This window comes from Chaetodon trifascialis, chromosome 4 (genome assembly GCF_039877785.1).
Source record: "Chaetodon trifascialis isolate fChaTrf1 chromosome 4, fChaTrf1.hap1, whole genome shotgun sequence".
Lineage (NCBI taxonomy): Eukaryota > Metazoa > Chordata > Actinopteri > Chaetodontiformes > Chaetodontidae > Chaetodon > Chaetodon trifascialis.
Genome location: NC_092059.1, coordinates 19,446,556 through 19,464,954, shown reverse-complemented (window position 1 = coordinate 19,464,954; position 18,399 = coordinate 19,446,556). Strand labels below are relative to the sequence as shown.

The 18,399-nt window shown below is 42.5% G+C and overlaps 1 protein-coding gene across 2 annotated transcripts; it reads left to right on the top strand.

Annotated features, from left to right (window-relative positions):
- Positions 1-813: 813 nt before the first annotated feature.
- On the top strand, positions 814-16,980 carry mllt1a (MLLT1 super elongation complex subunit a). Of its 2 annotated transcripts, none has more exons than XM_070961049.1 (12): positions 814-906; positions 6,722-6,902; positions 7,236-7,318; positions 8,507-8,650; positions 9,186-9,311; positions 10,863-11,516; positions 12,003-12,093; positions 12,230-12,341; positions 14,136-14,235; positions 14,893-14,961; positions 15,881-15,952; positions 16,270-16,980. In XM_070961049.1, the coding sequence occupies exons 1-12, from the start codon at positions 895-897 to the stop codon at positions 16,396-16,398; spliced, it is 1,773 nt and encodes a 590-aa protein (XP_070817150.1). In that variant the 5' UTR covers positions 814-894; the 3' UTR covers positions 16,399-16,980. The 2 variants fall into 2 exon arrangements, with proteins under 2 accessions (XP_070817150.1, XP_070817149.1); XM_070961048.1 differs by having other exon boundaries at positions 14,893-14,970.
- Positions 16,981-18,399: the final 1,419 nt, after the last annotated feature.

Genomic DNA, 18,399 nt, shown 5'->3' with positions numbered 1-18,399 from the left:
TCTGTGCCTCTGCTCCCCCCCTTCTTCCTACTTTTCTACTTCTTCTTCTTCCTTTCGCTCAACCCACTCTTCCCCTCCTCCTCGTCCTTCTCTTCCTCCTTCGTATCTCTCCTCCTTCTTCCTCCCCTGCTCTCTTTTTCCTCTTCTTCCTCCTCATCCTCTTCTTTCTCTTCTCTCCTCTCCCCTTCTTCCTTCTTGTCTCTTCATCCCTCTTTCTCTCTTCTACCTTTGCCTTTCTGTCTTCTTTCTCTTCTCTCATCCTCCCCTTCCTCCTCTTCATTTTTCCTCTTTTCTCTTCCTTTTTCTTGTCCTCTTTCGCCTTCATTTCGTTTTGAGCAATGCAGTGCAATGCATTTTATCTTTCAAAATTTCAGGCAATATCTTTCACATTTCTGCATTACCAGCAAAGCTGTCAAATTCATTTCAGCATTCACACTGCATTTTCCTCAGGAAAGACAGTTTTTCCAGTTGATATTGCATCTACCAGAGTAACAGTAACAGCTAAAATGTGAAACCCATACAATCGAACCCCGATTAATCAATTAGCATCATGTGCATTTTACAATTGAAACAGAGCTGTAGCCATTGGGACAAGCTCGCTGTCACTCGAGAAAACCACCAGAAAATGCTTTAATTGTATTTGCAGCTCCGCGTTTGCCCCGCCTTTTCCGTGAACTGATTGGTTTCTTTTAAGAGTGCTTAAATTTCCAGCTTTCTGATTGGCTGAATGAGCTTTCTGTTTTGGTTGCCTGCCAGCAGCCGTCTGGAAGGGGAGGGGAGCCGTCTGCCTTCCGCTTCTGGGCTGGATTGACACACAATGAGGAGCAGAGGCTGGGGAGACGCTCCACAAACGCCGCTGTAAATAAATACAACAATCACTGAGGCCAGAGAAACATGGAGAACCAGGTACAGTGGCTTATGTGTCTCCTTGTGAAATCTGAACTTTTCACAGAGAATATAGCAGCAGGCTGTGCGCTGGCAGGACAGGAATGAATCCTCTGTTCTGCTAGTCAGAAGAAAAAAATGCTCCTGCTGCTAATGAACTCGTAGTTGTTTGGCTCTGGAGCTATGCTAGCTGGGCACTCATACATCGGTATTTACCGCTAGCTAGCTTCAGTCTACCACACCATTCAGCACCGCTGCATAGCTGTAGCCACAACCCGGCACACAAAGAGATTTACACCTAGTGTTTATTCCGCTCCGCTGTGTTTAAGACGCACATGCACATTGCTAAACGCCATGGAGACCAATTTGAGCCGAGGTTGTGTCTAGCTAAGCTAAGCTAGTCTACCTATCAGGAGAATGTCGGCCGTTGGCTAAAGGCTAAGGAGCCGCTACAAGGCGCCGGGGAAAAGATTTGTCCTCTCCAGGTTGGACGGTAGAGGCGGGGTGGTGCCTCCACTGCCAGCGGCCTCAAACCTCACATGCAAGGCTAATAAAAGCAACAGCGACCATACAACTTCTGTAATATCTTTGCATTATTAGCCAACAGCTGGTTAATGTTTAATGCTCTCCTCATTCATGATTGTAAACTAAAATGCATGTAGCATGGTGGAAAAGCCCTGTGGCAAACGTTGAACTTGGGTCCAGTCATGACCACCCATGCCTTGGCGAAACCTTACAGAGAACCGAAAATACACAATTTAATTTGAAGGACCGGCACGTAAACCCTTTGCTCTTGCAAAATCATGTCTTCACATTTAATACCATTACATGTACAAATTCGCACAGTTAAGATTTATGTCAGCCTCTAAAACTTCATCATTTATTCTGCAGAAAACAGAAAAGTGGGTAAATGAAATTACATATCTGCTAACTAGAAGGGAGATATTGCTTAAAAGTGGGTTACTCTCTAAGTGCCTGAGGTTATTCAGGACTATATTTCAGATGGTTAGGCCACACACACCCTTGGAAAATGGCTTAGCCACTTTCTTGGAACTAGTCCCCATTCAGCGTTGGCCCCTTTGAAGTTTTAACTGGTGTGTGAGTGTTCTTCTGCCACAAGTCAAAGGAAGAGTGTAGTTGTGCTTCTGTGATGAATGTTAACTGTGTTACATGTGAGAGGTTTGCATTTGCTTATTACTCTAATATATGCACAGTTGCCAGTTTATTGGTACATGTAGCTAAAGGTAATGGTTTAATATAGCAGCCTTGCAGTGAAACCAATGATCAAGAACATTATAATTAGTTTTGATTAAAATTGTTTCAGAGATGTGTTAACTCTCACTGATATACATGAGCATTATATCTTTCTTGATATTAAGATATGTTGCAGGGTTGCTGTATTGTGCTGCCTTTGTTTTACATAGGTGGACCTCTTCAATCTGCGGTAGAGTCAGATCGAGAACAGATTCCAGTTCAGTCTGTAAATGTTGTATTTGAGTGTATTTATTGCACATTACAGCATCATGACACAGGTGGATGACAGCTGATTGGCTGAATTGCTTCATCCACGGACAGTGACGTGTGGCCATGGCTTTGTGTGCAAATACTGAGATCTTTGCCATTTTTTTAGTGAGATCTGCATGTAATGAACGCTGCAGTCGGGATGACAGGATGAGTGGTCATGCAGCTTTTCATAATCCCCACACACACATTCGCACACCCTATTTCCAATACTCAGTTGTTTTCCTTCGCGCTGCAGATAGGCTATTTGTGACTCCTGTGGCTCTCTGGGATTGACCATTTTGAAATACAAGTGACTGTTTCATCTCTCTCCATATCGTCTTTAGGTTTAAAGGTGTGATGAGGGGTTTAACTGGAACCTGTAGCTCCATCAAAACACTGCTGCTGTCGTGACTGTTTGTGTCCTCAGCCCTCCGAGGGAAACTTTCTGACTTTTCATTATAATCGTTCATTAGCTGGAAGAGATTAACATGGTCATGAGGGGTGTTATTTACATGCCAGCTGGGAGTTCATTTTCTTTTTGTTGGAGCCAGTGTGTCAACCAAAATTTGTATTTCCTCTCATCCCCTCTGTGTATGAGATCTCAATGTTAGTGGCTTTGTGTTGTGTGCGTGTTTTTTTTATCCCCATGTTGCCTTTAATAGAGGATAGCTGAGTGAATGTGTCATTTTGTCCATTTGATGCTAGTAGAAGTGAATGATTGAGAAGTGTAACCATTGTTTTGTAGATGTATGTCCCAGGTGTTTCATGTTTTGAGGCAGTGTCACACAGTTAAATTAATATCCATCTCCATCAACCTGGTCTGTCTGTATTTTCTGAACCTAATATTGCCCCCTGGGTCCTTCATTTTCTGATTATTGGTCAAATTTAAAGCCAGCAGTCTGTTTACTATACGGCTGTTTGTCATATTTCTAGACGGTTTGATGGAGTTCAGTACACGTCTGTGTCTGCATTTTATAGAGCTTAAGATTTGTCAGTTATTTCAGTGGTTGGACAACAGAGTATTATGGTTAAATGAATCGTTTGAGTCATTTTACTTGTACAATGACAAACAATTGCTTTCTTCCACTTCTAAAATGTTTGCTGCTTTTCCTTTTCTATTACACCGTACATTCAATATATTTGGGTCTTGGACTGTTGGTCAACAAGACAAACATTTTATCCAAGCTGTGGGAAATGTGACTGTTTTCCTGACATTTTAAAGACAAACCCATTTATGGCAAAAAAAAAAAAAAAAAAAAAATCAGCAGTCAATAATGAAAGCCATCGTTAGGTATAGCTCTAATATTTTCTCTAGAGCTGCAACTAACAGTTATTTAAAGATTGAGTCATCTTCCATTGATTATGTGATTAATCATTTGCCAAATTGTGAAAAATGGGGGGTGTAATAATCTACAGCCCAAATTGATGTCATCAGATGCCTTGTTATGTCCAACCAACAGTCCAAAACCCAAATATCCTCAGTTTACAGTGCCAAAAAAAGACAATTGACAAGTTTAAACCAGTGAATGTTTGGTACCTTTGCATCGAAACAGGTCCTGAATCAGTTCATCAATTAATCAACTAATTGTCTGAACTGTAATTTTTCTCTGCCTCATATTGCCTCCTGGGCTCTTAATTTTGTGATTGTTGCGAGAAATTTGATGTTTATTTTTTCCATGCTCTGAGTTGATTGTTCCCTTTGATTCGTAATAGAGTCACCGTCTTCCTCTTCACCTCATTATCATCCTGATTTTTATGTTGTCCTTATCACGTTCTTGATTTTGGAGTCGGGCGGTGGGGCTAATTGGAGGGACTCCACGGCTGCTTGCTTGCTTGCTGTGGGTGTGGTGGAGTCTGGAGTTTAAGGGCATTACTGCCACAGAATGGCCGGGCAGAGTGCCAGGAAAGGGAGGTGTGTGTGTGTGTGTGTGTGTGTGTGTGTGTGTGTGTGTGTGTGTGTGTGTGTGTGTGTGTGTGTGTGTGTGTGTGTGTGTGTGTGAGTGTGAGAGTGTGTGAGAGAGAGAGAGAGAGAGAGAGAGAGAGAGAGAGAGAGAGAGAGAGAGAGAGAGAGAGAGAGAGAGAGAGAGACTCTGTGTGTAAGTATGAGTGAGAGTGAGCCAGAGAGTGCCAGACCAGCTCATCTCAATCCTGTCCCCTCTAATCCCCCCACTCAGTCCCAGCTCACGAGCTGCTCTCTGCCGGGGCCAAATCCCCACATTCTTCAGTCCTTCCCTGGACATAAAGTGCCTTTCTGTCCCCTCTCATCCCCCCCCACCAACCCACCCCTTGTTCCCCTCTGCTCTCCATCTCCATAGCCTCTTCACTTGCTATGCCAATCACCACCAGCACGGTGTCATTTGCTTGTCCCGTTGCTGTCATTGTTCTTGGCAGAGAGAGGTAGCCCAACAATGTGCCTCTCTTCTGGACAAATCTTTTGAGATCAGTCAGCTCAGGCAGCTAATCACTCCCATTCCACAGGGAACGTCCCAACACCGGTCCAGCTTTGCATTTGTCCAGGCCAAGTGTTCGGCCTTTTTTTCTTAAGTATAAAGTCCACACACTCAAAATAGAGAACGGTTTTGTTCAAGGTGGAATCAGAAACCAATGAATAATGGCCTCTTGGTTTAATCTCACTTTTTGCTTTGCTTTTGTGTATTTCTCAAGCAACCTCAGTTTACAAGAGGTCTCAGCCGCCAAGATCCAGAAGTGAGGGGAACCAGGATTTGAAGTCTGTAGGCTCTAACGATTATTTTCATTATCGGTACAGCCATTGGCTAAAATCAACCATTTGTCAGAATCCAGAAGTTAGTGTCATGGATCATGGATCTAGTGCTGGTTGTTCCGTAATGTTAGTTGATAATGTGCAAATGGATAGATATCCAAATTACTGGCCAGATCAGCCGTCCAGATGAATTAGCTGACGAGCTGACGTTCTCCACTCTAGACGATATTTTGCTATGTTAGCTAGCTAGCAGTTTGTTTGTGTTAGCAAGGAAGCTAATGTTATAATGTCTTATAGCCAGATAAAACCACTGTGCCACAATATATTTCACATGCTTCGCAGTGATGGTAGCTTTGATTTTAGACTTTATGTTGGACCGTTTGTTGCGGTTGCTGTCAGCCGTTTGTTGACATTAGTGGACTCAAGTTCTAAGCTAATGTCAGTGAATGTTGCACCCTGTTGGCGTTGTAGGGGAGCAAAAGAGAGGCATGGTACTTGGGAATGCACATCAATGTCACATATTTTGGATTTTAGTGGAGACTATCCCAAGTCTTTTATGTAAAAATCAGTCTACAGGCTGTTATAACACTCAAAAGTTGAAAAGGTCTCACTTTTAAGTTTAAGCAAGATAAAATTGCTTCACTTTCTTTCTTTACATAATTAATAGTTTGAGCTATACATAGCAGTAATAGTGAGACTATTATTCTGGAGTTGTTATGTTGCAGGCAAGGAAGTCATGCAGAGGAAACCTACTTAAATTCAGGTTAAAAGTATTTTAATCTTTTAGACTGAGGTTTTTCTTTCCTCTTCATTTAGTCCCACACATTTATTTGTTACATTGCTTCTGGGAAGATGTTTAACTGTTAGAAATGGTAAGCTGTTTTGGACCCACGGTTGGACAAAATAAGTCATGTGAACATGTCACTGTGTGCTTAAGAAATTGTGATTGGGAAATGATTACAAATTGTGTTATAAGAGCAATAGTTTTTCCTTTTCCAATTCAAGGATCTAAGGATAGAGGATGTCTGTATTTGTATTTGTGATTTTGGGCTATAGAAACAAAATTGAAAAAAAAAAAAAAAGAAAAAAAAAGTGAAATTCCAATACAGTAATTGTTAGTTGCAGTCCTAATTGTTTTATCATAGACAGGGAAACATGTAGAATAATCCTGCTTCAATTCAGGTTACCACTTTTTGTCTTTTTTTCCAGTCTGACACATTTAATTTGTAGTATAAATACTTAGAATACATCATCATGTGTAGTATCTCATACAGTTTATATGTGTACACTGTAAAACAGAAAAAACTTTTAAGTTGCATGTAAATCTTTCTATTGTAAAAGAAAAAAAAAAATCTTCGGACAGTGCAAAGTCAAAAAGACTCTACGGAAGGAGAGTATGATCTCGAAGTATTTATTTGACATTACTTTGCTCACCACAAGATGTACGAAGTGTAGATAAGAAAAACAAATATTTCCCTTCTGGTTCTTCATCAGTTTCTCGATCTCAGTAAATCTGTTGCTTCACATTCTGCCCTTGCACTTCACTGTCTTCATGCCTCAGATAGTAAACTACAGTACATGACTGTTTGGTTTCTTTCTGCCCATTTTCAGTGCACAGTGCAGGTGAAGCTGGAGTTGGGTCACAGAGCCCAGCTAAGGAAGAAAGTGACATCAGAAGGCTTCACCCATGACTGGATGGTGTTTGTCCGAGGGCCAGAGACTGGCGACATCCAGCACTTTGTAGAGAAGGTTGTCTTCCGCCTGCATGAGAGCTTCCCCAAACCCAAGAGAGGTATGACAGAGCAATCCTAATATTTGAACACAAACACAAGGATTTATGTAGATTTCATGTTTCTTCATTGTGGTCTTTCTCCCCAGAAATTGATCAATTTCTAGCAAGTTGGGTTTCAATCTATTTTTTTTTTTATTTTATTTTTTTTTTTACTTATATTTAAAAATTGCTGATTAAATCATCGTTTGTTTGAGTTTTACATTTTGTGAGAGAATTTAAGGAGTATTTGTGTTGTGGAATTTATTTAGCTGATATAGTTAACTCAGTCATTATTTCAACATGCCATCCTATTGAAAAGACTAATATCACTGTAATAATTGTCTTTGTCTGCAGTATGCAAGGAGCCTCCGTACAAAGTGGAGGAGTCGGGTTACGCAGGCTTCCTCATGCCTATTGAGGTTTACTTCAAGAACAAGGTGAGTGCGACTGGAACTGGAGGCTGTTGTAGTCACTGTATTTATAGATAAGAAATTTAGGTTGTAAATAAAAAAATCATGCAGTGACAATCTATGTAATTCTTGAGGCTTCAATATAGATTGAGTTTTGTAAATTTTGCTTTTTGTGTGTTGTGCCTGTTATATATAGTACTTGTAAAATGCACAGAAATAATTCCAGATTGAAGCAGACCAAGTGTAGACCGCCTTCTGGCTTAATGGGATGAAATCAAGCCTTTCCAGCAGAAATCTACCCCTGTTAATGAGGTTAATTCCTTAACATGTCTCTTCCTTTTACGTGACATTTCAGAAATCAGAATTTATTTGCCCAAAGCCAAGAATAATCAGATCACTTAAGTGCATGTGTGTTGTTTAAGTGCAATGCAGTCATGCTTTGACCAATTATTTTTGGGTATGGCTTTGCTTTGGACAGCCTTGCAATCACATTCTCCAGTAAGTCAGATAGGACTCAGATAGGATCCTCTCAGCCAATCAGAACGCATGATTGTGTCAGTAAAACATTAGTTTTTAAGGGGACTTTTCTCTCTTCAAGTGAGCAAGCATGCACTATTATAGAGAACCCTTTAATTCTCCATCAGCCTTTTGAATGACTGATGAAAAACAGAAAGGACCACTTAGATCTCATTACAAGATAAGGATGATGCTTGAGAGGTACGTGCACATTAATGTACCATCCGCTCTAGACTGCACCCAAAAATGTTACTTCCTCCTCTTATGCAATTAACTTGTACACAATGGACAAATCTGTCAAGAAGATAAGGGAATATTTGGAGGCAGGCATGAGGAGTGTAAACAGCAGCAGCCATTCATCCATTTGCTTTTACAAGAGAATATTTTCGTTTCTAAAATCTCTGAAGAGTGTCTTAATGCGTTTTCCTCAGCTCTAATTGTCAGCTTCTCCACAGGTTCTCTCAGGAATGTTAGTTGTTTCTTATCAGTGTGCTGGCTCCAGCTCTGTGTGTCTCTTTTATTGACTTCCAGGGTGATAGTTCATTCATTCAGCTTTTATCTTGTGTTGTGAAATATGTAGGTATTGAGAGGCGGGCGTATGTACGACAGCGATGCAGAAAGACAAACACATATTACATTGTGTCACGCATGCTGTTAGAGGAGATTTAACACACACCTTATCCTGTTGTCTTCCATCAGGAGGAGCCAAAAAAGGTGTGTTTCAACTATGACCTATTCCTTAACTTGGAGGGCAACCCGCCGGTCAACCACCTGCGCTGTGAGAAGCTCACCTTCAACAACCCCACCAAAGAATTCAGGAGAAAGCTGATCAAAGCTGGAGGGGTGAGGCTGCCAGACAGGCTGGATGATTGCCAGGCTGACTGGACTGATGGCTAAATGAGTGACTACAGTCAGGAGCAGATACTGTACAATAGTGCTGTAGTAGCAGCTTGCACATAATGTTCTTCATCATCAATTCTTAAATAAGGTTGCAAAGTGGGAAGAGCTGCTGGTTCAGGAGGTCAGTTTGGCATGACAGCTCAGGAAACTACAGTACAGTTAACCAGAAGTGAATTCAAAGCGCTCTGTTGTTGACTTTGTGCACAAAACATGTTGCCGCAGTTGCTGAATTCATCCTAACTCATTTGGTCATCTTTTGTACCGATGATTCAACTGTGAGTCACGTAACATGCATTGGACTTTTACATAGAGAACCAGGGCCACCTAAAATAGCTTTTTGCTCTATAAAAGCCTGGTTCTGTCTTCAGTCAAAGTAAATAAAAGCCCCCATATTCTATTTGAGAATTGAGTATATATATTCACATTGGCTGTACAGGTGTACACAGAAACTCCATAACTCTTGACTCTTTCATTTCAGGTGTTGGTGGTTCCAGAGGGGGCTGAAGCTGTGTCGAGGCCTAGTCCAGATTACCCAATGCTCCCCACCATCCCCCTCTCTGCCTTCTCAGACCCCAAGAAAACCAAGACCTCTCATGTGTCAAAGGTTGGTTAAATTGACACAAAAAAAAAAACATCTTAGTTATTTCGCAAGTTTTGAGCATCTGTATGCATGTATGCAGCGTATCTGCCAGGAGAGGGGGCATATCAGGAGAAACAGGACGCCAGTCCTGTTAACATTTTCCACTGTGGCCACTGTTTTAGTGTCAGCCTTTCACAGACCAGTCCAGTGTCTTCATGCTTGACTCAAATGAAAAGGCCCTGGTTTGTCCTTCGTAGCATTGCATAGTTCTTGTCTCTTGATGAGGTTTGCTTCTGTGTGTGCTACAACCACTAAGTGTGTTGTTCTACAGATGTGTGGTAATTTACAAAATGTCAAGACCCACATTGGTGACTAACTTGAGGCTGTGCTAATGGCGAAGGCATATATATACCCCGCAAACTAAATGTCCCCTTCTTTTCGACATAGAGATACATGTTGCAGTTGCTTCAAACATTATTACTGTGACATGAGTGGGTGTGTGTTGAGCAGCAGCTTGAGGCAGATAGAGGACTTGGTTTCATCCAGCTGTGTCCATCTGCTGACATAGAAAAAGTCGCCGCACACTCGCATGCACACACACACACAGCCACTGTCAAAGCTTCCAGTCTGTATTGAGTCTATTTTTCACAGTGAAAGAATATAATACAGGCTCTTATGTACATATCAAGTTTAATAGTGTTTAAAAACCTGTACAACTGTTTGCTGATAAGTGGATGAACAGCTTGGAAACACCATCCACTGTGCCAGAGCTCTGTTAAAAGCCTCTCCTGTGGATGCGGTGGATACATAAAACCTTCACTACATGCTTGCTTACTTTGTCTGCGGCGCTCAAGGTCTTACGACAAGTTTAAATTTGCTCATTTACTGACTTTAAAGTTAAGAGTTTGAGCTAATGTATCGCCAGCAGTATAATGTAGTCCATGGATTGTTTTCTTACGACCGCCAGCCAGGATTGGCGGCAGACAGCAGAAACAGCGTGTAAATACTGTCTATACTGCAGCGTAGAGTTGTATTGTACCTCTGTATACAGTGAACTACCTTTGTCCTTGTATATATTTTTCTGCTGTTTTTGGCAATGCTAGCACCACTCTCCAGGGATGCAAAGGCTGTGAGTCTGTCCACCACTTTGGTCTAGACTGAACTAACAGCAACTTTTCATCTAGTGCCATAAACTGGTCAAAATTTTACTTGGTGTAATACTGTGGTCAGTGACCAAATCAGCCTCAGCTGTACTTTGTGTTTAATGCTAATTAGCAAATACATGCTAATACACTAAACTAAGATGGTGAACATGTTAAACATTGTACCTGCTCAACATTAGCATGTTAGCATGCTTACTTTAGCTTATTTTTGCTGAAGTTCAGATTGATCAAAATGCTTAGTTTGACTTAGTTTGACAGGTTCATAGTAAATAATTCTACTGCAGTACAGACTAGACTGGCCAGACCTTGACAAGGTCTTTGCGCAGCTGAGCCTGCATCCTCTGAAGGGGCCTTTGGCTGAGGGCTTTCAGAGTAGATTGTTCATGACAGTGCTGTTGTTTTCTCTCTCCAGGAACCCAGCAAAGAAGGAAGTGGTGGAAGCAGTAAAGGACCCAAACCGCACAAGCTGACCAAGGAGCACCGTGAACGGCCTCGAAAGGACTCTGAGAGCAAAGTCACATCGAAAGGAGACAACGATAGAGACGGAAGCAGCAAAAGTGGCCGCGATCCTTCCTCTTCCTCATCCTCATCTTCAAAAAAGCCGTCAGAGATCAAAGTGAAAGATGAAGTCAAGGTCCTACCCAAGGCTGCATTCAAGGAGCCTAAACTCACCATGAAGGAGTCAAAGATGGAGGGCATGTCCCCTAAAGGAGGGGGGGCAGGCAGTGGAGGGGGTGGTGGGGGAGGAGGCGGGGGAGGGCCTGCAGAGTCCAAAGCCCCAGGGAAAAGACCCTCCACTGTCGAGTCTCCCAAACCCAGTGCTAAGAAGCAGAAGAAGGGCAGCTCAGAGGGGCCAAAGGGGCCAACTGGCGGGCCCTTCACAGGAACATCTCCGCGGGTCTCCTCCTCATCGACAGCCAGCCAGCCCTACGCAGAAAAGAAACCTCCCAAGGAGAAAGGTCGCTGGGCCAAAGGCAAAAATGACGCACAGGAACCAAAGGAGCCCAAGAAACTTCCAGAGTCAGAAGAGTCGAATTCAGAGGACGAAGCATCATCAAAGTCTGAGGTATGTCGGCTTAACAGGAGCTTAAATTCAATGTGGGAAGAAGCTGCATTCTTCAGACTTAATTGAAGTGAAAAAGTGCTTTTAGGAAAGGATTTTATGTCATGCTGTTCAACAATGGCATCAGCAGGATCAGTATATTCCATGTAGGGCTGAATTATTTTCAGTATCCTGTATTATTTTCTCATGTAATGGATTACTAGTTTGGTCTTTTGAATGTCAGAATATAGTGAAAATGCCCATTTCTGTTTCCAATGTAAAATCTACAGATTTCTGTTTTTGAATTTACTATCACAGAAGAAAATCCAGGAAAAAAATGAAAACAGCAAAAAAACATTAGTCTCTACTGGTTGGTTAATCTGTTTATCAAATAATCATTTTGCCCTCAGGAAAGTCAGGAAAAAAGGCACAAAAATCACCTGATGTCATCCTAAACTTAAGACTAACTATGCCATTCTTCTTTTTTGTCTATTGCTTTGTCTTCTACAGCAGTCGGCCCCTTCAAGTCCTTCCAACTCCAGTTCAAGCTCTGACTCCAGTTCAGATTCAGACTTTGAGCCCGGACAGAAACAAGGGCAAGGTAAAGAGTCCGCTCGCCTTGTTTCGTCATTGGCAATTTTTATGTAACGGTGTAACATGTCATTTTTAGCTCTGTGGAGTTAGAGGGTGGAGGTCAGTAGTATTCTAGTTTGTGTGACTCTGTCCTCGTCTCCCAGGCCCCCTTCGATCCATGGTGGAGGAGATCCAGTCAGAGGAATCAGATGATGATGACAGCAGCTCAGAGGAGGAGACGCCCATCAAGACCAACCCCCCCAACCGTGACTCTCGGTCAGTTTCCCTAAAGGCCTCTTTTCCATCTTTGATCGTGGTTTTAGGACAGTGAAACAAGTTCGTGGATCAGATACACTGGCGGGCTAGCTTAATGCTACTGCTAAAACACTTGTTTATCTCACTCTCACTCTGCATATTGCGTCCTTTCAAAGGTCCCCTTTGAAGGATTTGTTTTGCAAGTTTGTCTTGCTACATTCATGTGCTATAAACATGCGATTGGTGCAGATGAATGATAAGAGTTTCTAGCCTAGCTTTCATCCAAATTTAGTGCAAATTTTAAACAAGTTTCAAGAAAATTGGCAAAAGAAAATGAACTGTACTTAAACCATTCACTATGCAAATATGTAAATTTTAGGAGTCGAGCACATTGAGATAAACAGATGGTGCCTCTAATTCTCAGAGGAAGAAGGTGTGACAAGTTGATGGAATCAGAAGAGCACCAGTCAGACCGTGTGTGGCAAACATGATGAAAATATCTAAGTGTGTTTCATGTTTTAATTCAGTTTAATGTCCACGTCCTTCCATACAGATCTGATCTTTTCATCTGCCGTTATTTTTTTTAACGTCACATCAGGATTCCCTCGTGTTCTGGAAAACCTGGAAAACAGTTGTCCAGTTTTTGAAAAGGATGAAAAGCTATGTTCATATAATCATATTGACATCTAAATGGTATTTTATTGACAAGTGCTTCGAGCACAACCCCAAGTCACATCACAGCACATGCAGGCTGTATGACATTACAACTTCAGTGGCTGAAACTCTGAATAATGTCAGTTACATTATCTTCAGACGTGCATATTAGTCACTGCTGGCGGGTCACTGTGGTCGTTTTTATCAGGGTTATAGATTAACTTTGCTTTCTTCCCAACTCCTTTTAAACAGTAGGCTACTATTTGTGTCACTGGTATGAAGGCTATTCAGTTGTTGTACGGGCAGGAATGGTTAATGTAATTCATGAGACAAAAGGATTCAGGTTACAAATTAATGATAATGTAACTTTTAATTACATGGCACTTTCCTAGCATACAAGACAAAGAGCTTTTCAAGTAAAATACAATGATAGAATACTATAGAAAATAAAAGATGTATATTAAAACAGAGCATTAAAGAAAAGGCAAGCAGTAAAAAAAGCAGTAAGGGAAGATAGTAAAAGTAAAACATCTACTCGGCCCACTCTTTTAAACCAGACTTCTGCAGAGAGGAATGTATGAGTGTACGGCTTTATGATCGAGATCATCACTGAGCATGTCCTGGAAAATGATCTCTGGAAAAGAGTTTGGTGTTTTTAAATTTCCAACATATCCACTCAGGTTTTTCACACACATATTGAAAATGTGCGTATAAAGAAGAGGATGGAACTGCCACCATCTGTAGTATTTCTGTGTACACTAAATGGTATCACAACAGTTCAGCTGGCTTCTTAGCACACAAATTGCCTCAAATTTGATATCTACAGACTGGAGCAGATTGCCTCAGAGATTTTATTAGACTCGTCTTGTACCATGTGACAGGGTCAGGCATCTCGACTTTCTGTCCCCACCTCATAGCCACTGTGTCTCTCCTCAATATTTTTTACTCTTGTTGGTGTTTAGATTTTAGTCTCTGACATCTCTGTCACTTCATGGCCAAAGAGAGCTTTCTTTACTGACTGCCAACTCCATATTAGCTGCAAATAATAATTGTTACCTCAGACGCCCTCCATCCAAGTACAATGCTAATGAGTGTGACGCCGTGTTCTGTCTGTCAGCTTGTGTGTGATTGACCTCTGACCTTGCCCTGTCCCCCTGTCAGACTCAGCCTGGACAGCGAGAGTGACAGCAGTGACGGTTCGCACAGCCCCAGTCGAGACCCCGCCCCACCCCCGCAGAAACACAACTCCTCCAATAACAAAGTGAGTGACACAGACCTCGTTCCACCGCCTGCTTTCACTGATGTATTGACAGGGAGCGACTCAGTTTGACTAGAAAACAAACACTGAAACCACACATGGACATGAACTGTTGTAGACCAGTGTGAGTCAGAGTGGGACCTGCTGTCTGTAGCGATTCTAGTCTGATTTATTCTTTATTCATCCAGTACGAGCATTCTTCAGTGTTCAGCTGTCAACATCATCCTTGGCCGCCATGTTCAGGAACTTCCTTAAGCATTATGTTGTGTATCTTTGTGGTTTTATGAGAAATATGACTTATGAGTTTGTTTTATGCTCAATGTATGAGTAAATATATCAAAAACAATATTAAAGAATGGTTGAAGGCATTAGTTCAGACAGAGAGGACTCCTTTTGGATTTTATTATGTGCTGCATTTTTAATGTCTTGGTTCCTACCCAACACAGAGTCGCCCAAAGACATTCAGCAGACATGGAAACCGCAGTGTTTTGGGACTGCTGCACTTACATCTCAGCTGTATTAACTGTCATCAGTGTCCCAGATAGTCTCATGGTCTCACATCAGTGCCTCTGTCTCTCTTCCTTGTATCCTCTCTCTAAATAATGTCTCTCCTCATTCCCCTCTCTCTGTTTTCTCTCTTCTCCATTCTGCTTTCTGCAGGTTTCGGGCAGAAAGAGTCCAGACTCCTCATTTCGCTCGGAGAAGGTGTTGAAGAAGGGATACGACAAGGTAGGAAGGGTAAATCAAATTTTTTTTATGCTTTAACTCTCACCCACACCCTCACACACACATAAGCTGCCAACAATATGTTTTGGTGTCAGGCAAGTCGAGTTGAAAGTTGTCTCAGTGACTTTACAGTCTGAGCAACATACAGTGAGTTTGACTTCTTACAGAGAGCCACTTCCACAGGTTTCTCTCCTGGCATTTAAGATTGTCAGTCAGCTTTTGGGCAACCTCATGAAGGATGCCGGCATATTAACAACAAACACAGAACAACATAAATCAAAAATCAAGTTTGAGCTAATTCAAACTGGCACCTGATTCATTCAAGATAATTCAGGTGTTGCTGAATCTGTCTTAACGCAAGTTGCTTCATTGACATTCACTTGCCTCTGATGCCTCGCTGACAATTTAAGACCTCATCCACACTTAATTTTTTTTTTAATTTAAAACCCAGAACTACATTTAGACAACATCCACACTACTCCAGCATTTTAGATGAGACGGAGACTTTAGCATACGTTACTGACCCCTTTTTTAGTTTGAGAACTCTCGGATTGTGTTGCAGTCTAGACGAGTGGAAACAGACTTCAGGAAATGATTATGCACACTCCCGCAGTCACTTCCTGATTGGGTCTTATCAGCCATGTGCCCTTCCCTGATTTGTCATGCCCCTCTCACATGACCCTTTTCCAAAAGAAATGAGACAACATCAGTTTGTTTGCAGTATATCTATGAGCATCGACTAGCAGTGGTCAATTCATAGATACATGGACAACAAAGTACGTGGATGGTCAGTGATGTGCGTTTTAAAGTGAAAACATATTAGTGTGGACGGAGCCTAAGATTACAGCAAGCGGCAAGTAACCGTCCATTCAGAAAGTTAGCGATGATGCTGTACTGACCATGTTTACCGTCCTCTCTGCAGGCCTACACAGAAGAATTGGTGGACCTCCATCGCAGACTGATGGCGTTAAGGGAGCGTAACGTCCTGCAGCAGGTGTGTGTTCATGCCTTTAATTTCGCTGAATACGGTCTCTCATTCTGATGAACATCATGCCATATTCTGTTACTTGAGTTTTGGAAAATATATTAGCACCGTTGAATCAATGTCCAAAAAAAAGTGCTGCTGAAAGTACTGAAAGTGTGATATTACAATAATGCTTAGGCAGATAAGATCATGAAACAGGTGTTACATTGCCTTCTATGGGGTTTGTGAAATGTAACTTGGTGAACCACGTAAACTTGTTTTTATATGTTTTGGAGTTGGGGGATTATGATGCTGATGACGGCTCACTCCTCTCTCTCCTCTGTCAGATTGTCAACCTGATCGAGGAGACAGGCCACTTCAACGTGACCAACACCACCTTTGACTTTGACCTCTTTTCACTGGACGAGTCCACCGTCCGCAAACTACAGAGCTACCTGGAGGCGACGGCCACGTGACAGGAAGTGGGACCCGGCGTGGGGAAACTGGCGTGTGGATGGCGGCGGAAGTAGACTTCGCCACCACGTCTCCTCCTTAAAGAGAAGCCACATCTGTCGCAGCTGTCTCACAGGCCTGACTGAATCGTCAAACAACTACCGCGCAAACAGAAACACACGAGCAAACACAAGCACACATGAAGACACACCACGTTCAGGTGACGCTGGGGAGGAAACTGAAGGAGGAGGAGGAGGTGTAGAAGGGGGGGTGGGAGAGGAGCGGAGTAGCTGAACTCCGTCTACAGTCAGGATTTTCACTACACATCTCTCTTTTTTTTTTTTTTTTTTTTTTTTTTGAGTCTGTGCAGAGCTGTGGAATGCACCCCACACCCCCTCCTTCACCCTCCTGCACTCATATTGCTCCCGCCTTCGCAAAGCCAATACTTCCCCTCCTCCTCCTCCTCCTCCTCCTCCTCCTCCTCCTCCTCCTCCTCCTCCTCCTCCTCCTCCTCCTCCTCCTTCACACGCACAGTCCTCACTCGGTAGAACACTCCAGTTCCCTTCCCCCTGCTGTCAGCTGGAGCTCATTTCTCTCCCGACATATTCTTGACTCGTGTGTGTGTGTGTGTGTGTGTGTGTGTGTGTGTGTGTGTGTGTGTGTGTGTGTGTGTGTGTGTGTGTGTGTGTGTGTTGATTGTGCGTGGTGTGTGTGTGTGTGTGTGTGTGTGTGTGTGTGCATGCGAGCGCTGCTGAGGTTTAAGAGATGTTGTCTTTGTGGTAACTGAGTTCTCTTTGTTGGTGAAGCTCGAGCACAAACAACAGCTGGTTTCCCTCCTTCTCGCACACACACGGCAAACAGATACAGATAATAGGTAATACTTGACTTCAAACCGTGACATTTAGCATTTTCAAGCAGCATAATAACATTGAATAAATGCTTTGTAACACACTGTAGTGTCAGAAGCAGCTCTAAGTGTATTTTAATACAGCTTTAATGCCTCCTATGGGCAGAAGTGGAGGCTGGTCTGTAAACAGGGAATGACAATATAGTAAGGCACTTGTAATAATATGAAATATGTGTTATTGTTGACAAGTATTGTACATGATTAAACACTTCAGTGTCCTTCTAGCTGCATACAGCTACATTACAGTGTGTTCTGAACCACTTATTTAATCTTTGTGCTGCTTAAAAATGCTAAATGGGTGGTTCAGAGTAAAGTTGTACCCAGATTCATGCACATGTTTGTCTCCCAGGTCCTTACACTCAACACTGTACATGAAGACACTGAGACGTGTGCTGCGTGTGTGTGAGCGTCTGTGTGAGAGATTGTGTTTTGGATGAGGTTTCTCTGTTGTCTGAACATTTGATAACATATGTTCTGTTGAGTTTCCCCTCTACTTCCTCGCACTGAAAGCTGAGCCTTGACCTCCTACCAACAGCCCCCTCACTCCATCCCTCCTCTCCACCCTCCCCCTCCTCCCTTACTCCCATACTGGCGTGCATGAAAGGGCTCGACTGCTCGCAGCCAGAGCAGTGGAGGACCACTCCTGAAATGCCTTCTAAGTGGTGGGTTCGGTAGGGTAGGGTGGGAGGGGGTTTAAAAAGCCGTGAAAAAGTAGCCATACTTGTCTCCCAGAATCCAAAAATAAGAGAAAAAAAATAGGGGCCACGCTTTTTTACATTTTATTTTTCTACAAGTGCGTTTTGTGTATTTATTCCCAGATTGCGGTTAAGATAACCTGTAAGCTATGAATGTATATCGCTTTTACTTTTCTACGGCTAGCATCAGCCCCACTCTAGTGCCTTTTTCTGCGACTTGCAGCGTGAGGGGGGGTGTGCGCTCTGTTAGCCATGGTCACACAGATTGAAACCCCCCCCAAAAATACCCCCAAAACAAGTATAACACGTGTCCAGTATTGTCTTAATGGCTTCCATCCCTGCTCCTCCTTTTCCAGTGTCTTGGTAGGCTGTGGTCATCACACGTTTCTGTTAATTAAGCCCTCTAGAAATTTTAAGGCTGC

Bases quoted from the DNA above. Each gene is read 5' to 3' on its own strand.
- mllt1a (XM_070961048.1), top strand. The intron at 9,312-10,862 runs GTTGGTTAAATT...TTCTCTCTCCAG, and splicing joins AGACCTCTCATGTGTCAAAG to GAACCCAGCAAAGAAGGAAG. The intron at 12,094-12,229 runs GTAAAGAGTCCG...CTCGTCTCCCAG, and splicing joins CGGACAGAAACAAGGGCAAG to GCCCCCTTCGATCCATGGTG.